This window comes from Gekko japonicus, unplaced genomic scaffold, assembly GCF_001447785.1.
Source record: "Gekko japonicus isolate JY-2015 unplaced genomic scaffold, Gekko_japonicus_V1.1 scaffold455, whole genome shotgun sequence".
NCBI lineage: Eukaryota > Metazoa > Chordata > Lepidosauria > Squamata > Gekkonidae > Gekko > Gekko japonicus.
In genome coordinates this window covers 810,511-818,481 of record NW_015166436.1, presented here as the reverse complement: position 1 = coordinate 818,481, position 7,971 = coordinate 810,511, and the positions used below count along the sequence as shown (strand labels likewise).

The window sequence follows — 7,971 nt, the reverse complement described above, 5'->3', positions numbered from 1 at the left end:
CTGCTGAAGCACAAGCAGAAATTTTGCCCTGGATTCAACCCGTTTGCCTAGGGTCAGCACCCCCAACCCCACACATCCCCATCGATGGAGCAACCCTTGGACCATGCCTGGAGACCCAGCGCAGTGAAGCCTCAGGAGCCTGACCCGAGGATGGTGACGGAGCTGCACCCTGGCCCACAGCATCGCTGGGAGCAGCCAGAAGGGCCAAGGAGGGCTGTGGCGAAGCGGCGGCAGCTGAAGGAGGTGGCAGAGAGGCAGCCGACCCAGAAGGCCACTGTGAAAACAGTGCAGCAGCAGCAGGCGGCCCCCCCGCAGAGCTCCAAGCCTGAAGAGCAGGCTGCAGGAGGCAGGGGAAGTGGGAGAGGAGCAGCCAGATGCAAAACATCAACCGGCCAGCACCTCACAGGTCTTTGGGCCGGAGATGGATTTATCCCCCGCCCTTCACTCGGGAGTCTCAGAGCGGCTTACAATCTCCTTTTTCCCCTTCCCCTCCCCGCAAAAGACACCCTGTGAGGTAGGTGGGGCTGAGAGAGTTCTGAGAGAACTTGTGACTGACCCAAGGTCACCCAGCTGGCTGCATGTGGAAGAGTGGGGAATCAAACCCGGTTCCCCCAGATTAGAGTCCGCGCTCTTAACCACCGACTACACCAAACCACTACACTAAGCAGAAGGGGCAGCACTTCAGAAATGGCCAGGTAGGAATATTTGTTTGTAACAAAGCATGCAAACTTCGGAATTGCTCAGAATTCTGATGATGATGATGATGTATCATATCGGTAATTCTGTAACGGAAGATGCTGTGGGCAAAAAGAGGCATTCCATGGGTAGAGGCCTTGCCACCCACTGCTCCCCTCACTACAGCTCTGACCCCAGGACAAAGTACTTTTATTTCCTCACATATCCATGAAAGACAACCACTCTTATGCAGGGCAGCTTTTGGCTCTCTTAGATGTGTCCCAGACAGGTCTGTAGCCAGGATTGGGTGGCTTATGGGGCAATTTTTTTCTGGTGGGGCTGAAGTTCTCAGTGCAGGGGGAAAAAGCCATCTAGCCAATAGAAAGCGGTTACCAGGATGGATCCCTAAATTGCAAGCTGTCGACTTTAGATGACAGTTCCCAGCTGCTGCAAGTTAATCACTTCTGCCAGCCTAAGCAGCAATCCTGATAACAAGCCGGCAGGTGGGGGTGATGACTTCTAGAATCAAGAAGGCTAACACTCAGGCAGAAGAACTCTCTTAAAGGAGACCAGTTTCTTGACACAGAGTTAGAAGGGATCCTAGAGGTCACCTACTCCAACCCCCTTGCTTAGCGTGGGAATCAGTCAACTATAGCACCCCACTCTGCTTGAAGAAGCACACGTATTTTTTTTTAAAAAAGTTTTAAAATGATTGAAAAAAGCCTTTACGAGAGAAATTCTTGTAGGTCTGTGCCCTTAAGAAAGGGGGCGGAGCCCCCAAAAGCCACACTGTAGCTATGGGCCCGGTCCCAGACAACTCGCATTAAACTCAGCAGAAGCCGTGAGGAACTGACATATCTCACACCCTCCATTGTGTTCGTTGGAGTGAAAAATTCTACGAACTGGCTTCTACCACCCCAAGCCAACGCACAAAGGGGAAACATTCTGGTGGAAGGCGGCTCATCCTGAGCCAGTTCCTTTAAGCTGGGAAGAATGCTTCTGTGGAGACACAGGCAACAAGAGAAGCTTGTGTATTTAATAACGTTACAGGAGATTTGCGAGGCCTCTCTGCCGAACCCTGCCAAGACATACATCATATCAAAAATGGCTCGGTTCCCACCAGATGTGCATGTGTACTTTGGGGGTGCCTGAACAGCACACCACGAGCATCTAATTCCTAAATATGCAGCACATTTGACGATGAGCTTTGGTTATTTGCTTTGGCTAGACTTGTTTTAAGCCGGAGATCTCCCCACAAGAGGCTTCTTTGGCTGGAGGTCGGAGGATTCCTAACTGCAGGTTTGTACAAGAGTGCCTGGGAAAAACAGATTTCCTTCTTTAATAGTTTTAATGCCACCTGCTTTTTTTTAATATAGGTTTTTCCAGAACACGTTGATGGGCAATTTTAGACAGGTGGGGAAACATTCCCAAGGTCAGGTCAAGAAGCTGATTGAATCACCTCCAAGTTTTGTGGGGGGTTTTAATGGTAATGTTCTGCAGACCTCATAATACGTTTAATAGTTCAGCATTTAATATTACTTACTCACACAACAGAACGCCACTTTCTAGGCCAGACCGAAAATCTTTGTCTCCAAAGTTTTTCCCCGTTGCTTGCTGTAAAAGGGGGGAAAGAGAGAGAGAGAGAGAGAATTGTGAACATCCAAGCATGAATGAAAATCTGAAAGCTTTTTTTCTTAAAGAACCAGTCCACCAAATAGCATTTTCTTAACACACAAACTCTGAGCAATTCAATTTTGGGGCAATTCTGGAACAATATACTTGGCCCTCCTCCAGGGATGCTCTAGACCTCCATGTTCAGACTACCAGGAAACACAGAGAGTTCTTTTACTGACTTAAATGTTTTTATAAATAAGAACATGGGCTCTCTGCTTGAATGGATGGGCTACTGATGTCAGCGGGCAGAAGATTGTTACCGTCTATCAGCTTTGCTATCTGCACAGCTTGCTTGCCAGCACACAATTTATGGTAACTATAAGAAAATCGAATATGTTGATTTACTGCGATGCTCCCGCTCAGAACGAATTTCCATCTTCTTGCATATAAGGACTTATCTTCCCAATTAAGCTTACTAGTATGCAGGTCTATTTTTGGGCAGGAACGCACAGGAACGGAGTTCCGGCTGGCTCCTGAGTTGGCCATGCCCAGCAGGAACTCATTAGCATAATAGGCCACACCCAACAGCAGGAACTCATTAGGATTGGCTACATTAGGGGTGTGTGGCCTAACATGCAAAGGAGTTCCTGCTACAAAAAAAGGCCCTGGGTTTTGACAACAAACAAGGTAAACAGAATAAGAAGCGTGGCTGGATGACCACACTTCTGGTAACATGGGGGTGCGGCCTAATGTGCTAATGAGCTGTGCTGTCAGGGGTGTGGCCTAATATGCTAATGAGTTTCTGCTGTTGGGTGTGGCCTATTATGCTAATGAGTTCCTGCTGGGCTTTTTCTACAAAAAGAGATTGGGATTTATATTGGGATATATATCCCGCCCTGGGCCGTACGGGTAGGGCGGGATATAAATCCCAATATAAATAAATAAATAAATAAATAGTATGAGAGATCCATTGCAGTCTAAAGCTTAATCTGTGAGATACTTTAGGAATGTTTACCTTGAGTAAAAAGGACTACCTGCATCTGGTCTAATTAGCTACGGGGTTTTGTTGTTGTTTTAAAAAAGAGACAGTGTGATATAGTGGTTAAAGACACAGTGTGGTATAGTCCCTCTAGGATCTGAAAGGTCCATGTTGTTTTATTTTATTTGGAAGTGTACACCCTGCTTCTCTGACAAATGGGGATCCAAAGGAGCTTACAACTTTGTTCTCCCCTCATCAATTTCATTTTAGATTTCCAGTCTGCCATGAAGCTCTCTTGGTGAGCTTGGGCCAGTCATTCTCTTGCAACAGGGTTATTGGGAGGATAACTATACACACACACACCCTCAGGTTTGTGGAGAAAGAGAGGGATGGAAATGTATTAGATAGATAAAATAACAACTAACGCAATATGGAACGTTATAGGATCAATTGCACTTTGGGGAATGCAGGAACAGTTCAAGGGCAGGTGTCAAAACAGTTAGGAGACCTAAACTCTCCATTTAGAGGCCCGTGTCCACCAAACCATCAATTCTGAAAAGATCATTTATGGGTAAGTAAAGTGTGCATGTTGTCAAATTATGCCTGGCCAAGTCATCAACACCCTGACCTGGACAACTCAGGCTAGCCTAATCTCATTATATATCCGAAGCTAAGACACCCCCACCCCAAAAGGAATACCAGGGTCATGACACAGAGGCAGGAAATGGCAAACCACCTCTGAATGTCTCTTGCCTTGAACACCCTACAGGGTTGCCGTTAAGTCAGCTGTGACTTGACGGCTAGCAACAACAACACAAAGTTATCAACAATATCTCAACATATCCCACTTCTGTTTGGGACTAGGGCGCAGGTCAGCCAGGTCAATGACCAATCAGGACTGAGCCCCAGTACTGCTGTTTTTAATGGTAGTCCCCATCACTGGTCCCGGAACCTATGAAAACATTCCCACTAATGTATCACGCCAGTGCATTTGATTTTGGCTTCCCTGAGTAGCCATACGTCATCCCGTTCCCCTCAATGGGCCAAAGCTACCACAATTTATTTACTCATTAAAATATGTATCCCCCACCTTGCCTCTTAGCTGAGGGCACCCTCTGTCCTACCCATCCACCTTGAAAGGCAGGTACGTGACAACTCCCACTTTTTGTTGTATGCCCCCATACTCCATTCTCCTATACTTGTCATGTGTGCTGGTAAATAGGGATTGGGGGGGGGAGGCTGATCCTGAGACAAGTGAAAAGTAGAATTCATCAAGAGCAGATCTCATCAGATCCCGGAAGCTAAGCAGGGTCGACTCTAGCAAGTACTTGGTTGGGAGACCTCCTTGGAATACCAGCAGTTGGGAGGTGGGGGCAGGCTTTATTCAGACATCTCTCTGAATATCTTCCAAGCCCCCAGTAGAGGTCAGTCACCAGAGGTCGCCATGACTTCCAGGTGCACACACACATGCACATATGAAAAAATACACACACAAAGAAGATGAAGAAGACAAGAGATTGGATTTATACCCCGCCCTTCACTTGGAGTCTCAGAGCGGCTTACAAAATCTTTTCCCTTCCCCTCCCCACAACAGACACCCTGTGGGGTAGGACGGGCTAAGAGAGCTCTTTCAAGAACTGCTCTTTCAAGGACAGCTCTGACAGAACTATGGCTTGCCCAAAGTCATCCAGCAGCTGCATCCAGAACCCGGTTCTCCCCAAAAAAGAGCATCTACTTCCTAGTCTGGTGATGGATTAATAAGTCGTATGGACAGCATAGAAGCTGTGGGGGAGGCCCTTATCTGGGCCTTTTGTCCAACAGCCCCGAGTTACGAACAAGCATCGCCTTTGGCCACCTCCTTAAAAACATACACGGAATCTCCCAATCATATCACATGCTCTATTGACGTTTGAGATACTTGCCAAGTCTTTGATAAGATTTATAAAGCACAGGAAAACAGGAAGAGGCTGATTCTCATGTGATATCGTGATTAAAAATCAAGAACCAAAGCTAAATATAATTTGTCGTCACATTGCAACTGGCACAAGAAAATTGCATGAATTCATCATCTGGGATAAATTCCCCCTTCCCCCCTTTAATGAGGCTATATCAGATTTCAGTCACGGAATTAGTCCATTGCAAATGGTAATCATCGTCAAAATGTGCTTTTTAAAGGAAATTAGCATGAAGAGACTAAACATACCGAAACAAAATTTGAGGCAGACTTTACAATACCACTGCTGCCCTGCATTTTCCATGGATTTTCTATTGCATCCTTTAGGGGGTTTCACAGTGCAAAACACGCCACACAACAGGGGCTCTTCGTGGATGGTGTCCATAATCCCTAACAAGGGTACCCAAACCTAGATTTAGCCAGCCACTCAAAGGAAATAAGAAAGCCAGTGACGTGTAAAGGCTATATGGGACAAGCCACTGCAGGGTTATTTGATAAGACCATGGATGTAAGAATACCTATGGGCAGGGGTCGTTTCGTAGAAAAAGAGCTAGGGGAACTCATTAGCATAACTCATTAGCATATGCCACACCCCCTGACATCACCGGAAGTGCGTCATAAGGCCACACCCCCTGACATCACCGCAAGTGTGTCATAAGGCCACACACCCCGCCCCCAACGGTCCCGGCCGCGGGTGCCGGCCTTGCAGCTCCACTGCCGAGCCCCATGAGGGGCCCGGCGGTGGACCTGCAAGGCCAGCGGGAGTGCAAGGAAGCCCCGTGAAGGCCCTCCCTGGCCCCAGGCAGGCAGGGGTGGGGAGAGGCAGGGAGGAAGCAACTTCCCTCCCTCTTCTCCTGCCTCCTCCTGGCTGAATGAGGGCTGGAAGCGGGGTGGCCGGAAGCAGGGGGCGGGGCTTCGTCATGTGCCCCGCCCCCTGTACCTCACCCGGGGGAACTGCGATCCCCCACGTTCCCCCCTGAAATGACCTCTGCCTATGGGAACCTAATGCAACTATTGTGCCTTTATACACACACCCACCCCTTCTTTCTTACTCCATTTCACATTTCTCAGTCTTTCTTTCTCCAGCATTCTGCAATTACTCTCTATGGTCAACTGCATTTCCCCTAGCAAATCCCTGTGATTGCTCCGGAAGGGCTGCTTTCAAACTTAATTAGAGCCTAACTAAATGTTACATTTCCCACATGTCTTTGGGCTCTTACGCATTCTCATCTTCCTTGCTTGTGTGGTTCCTATTGCTTCTGGTGTTTTTTTGCTTTTCCACATGTATTTTACTCTAGTGGACGATTTGATATTACATTGCTGTACATCCAGCATAAGGTAAAGGTAAAGGTCCCCTTGCTCGAAAGCCAGTCGAATCCGACTCTAGGGTTGCGCTGCTCATCTCCGTTTCAAAGCCGAAGAGCCAGCGCTGTCCGAAGACGTTTCTGTGGTCATGTGGCCGGCATGACTAAACACCAAGGCGCACGGAACGCTGTTCCTTTCCCCCCAAAGTGGTACCTATTTATCTACTTGCAATTTCTTGCTTTCGAACTGCTAGGTTGGCAGGAACTGGAACTAGAGACGGGAGCTCACTCCGTCATGTGGGACACTCGGGTCTCGAACTGCTGAACTACCGACCTTCCACAGCCTGCAGTTCAGCGTCCTAACCACTTGAGCCACCGCAGCTCCTACATCCAGCATACAGTGATATAATATCGAATTGACCACTAGAGGCAGCAAAACATCTGTGGAAAAGGAAAAAGCACACGAAGCAACAGGGACAACACGATCAAGGAAAATTAGAATGCAGAAGAGCCCTTCTGTGAGTCTTCTCAATGGTGTCAGTAGGACATCAGTTGCCGTTTCCCAGCTGAGAATTCAACTCCCCAAGTGCACAGGGATCCCATTTGAACTGTAATGCACAAAGGAAAACAGCTGTAACCTTCCCTTCCTGCCCTGTTTTCACAACCTGAAATAGTCCTGATGGAGCACTATTAGCTCTGTGGATGGCTGCCTATATACTCATGGGGTAAGCATGGGTTCCTTCACGTTCCTGGGATCCCAAATCACTGCAGACTGTGACAGCAGCCATGAAATTAAAAGACGCCTGCTCCTTGGGAGGAAAGCGATGGCGAACCTAAACAGCATGATAAAAAGTAGAGACATCACCCTGCCAACAAAAGTCCACATGGTCAAAGCAATGGTATTCCCAGTAGTCATGTATGGCTGCGAGAGTTGGACTATAAGGAAGGCCGAGCGCCGAAGAATAGATTCTTTTGCACTATGGTGCTGGAGAAGACTCTTGAGAGTCCCTTGGACTGCAAGGAGATCAAATCAGTCAATCCTAAAAGAAATCAACCCTGACTGTTCCCTGGAAGGCCAGATAATGAAACTGAAACTCAAATACTTTGGCCACCCAATGAGAAGGGAGCACTCACTGGAGAAGACCCTGATGCTGGGGAAGATTGAAGGTCAAAGAAGACGGGGACGACAAAGGATGAGATGGTTAGATAGTGTCATAGATGCAAAGAACATGAAGTTGAGCAAACTTCAGAGGGCGGCAGAAGACCGGAAGGCCTGGTGTGATCTGGTCCATGGAGTCGTGAAGTCTCGGACTTGACTGTGCGACTGAACAACAACAACAAAAGCGTGGGTTTCCCCAATGGGACAAATAGCGCCCCTCTGGAGCTGTTTCAGGTCAGAAAATGGGGCAGGGGGGAAGTTGAAGCCCCCAATGAACAAAGTTCCC

The 7,971-nt window shown here is 47.9% G+C and overlaps 1 protein-coding gene across 1 annotated transcript in view; it reads right to left on the bottom strand.

The window, feature by feature from the left end:
• The window catches only part of LIMCH1 (LIM and calponin homology domains 1), a 298,071-nt gene that overhangs the window by 194,937 nt on the left and 95,163 nt on the right, over nucleotides 1-7,971 (bottom strand). The window contains 1 exon segment of the mRNA XM_015411892.1: nucleotides 2,219-2,289. Coding sequence (XP_015267378.1) covers nucleotides 2,219-2,289 — 71 coding nt within the window.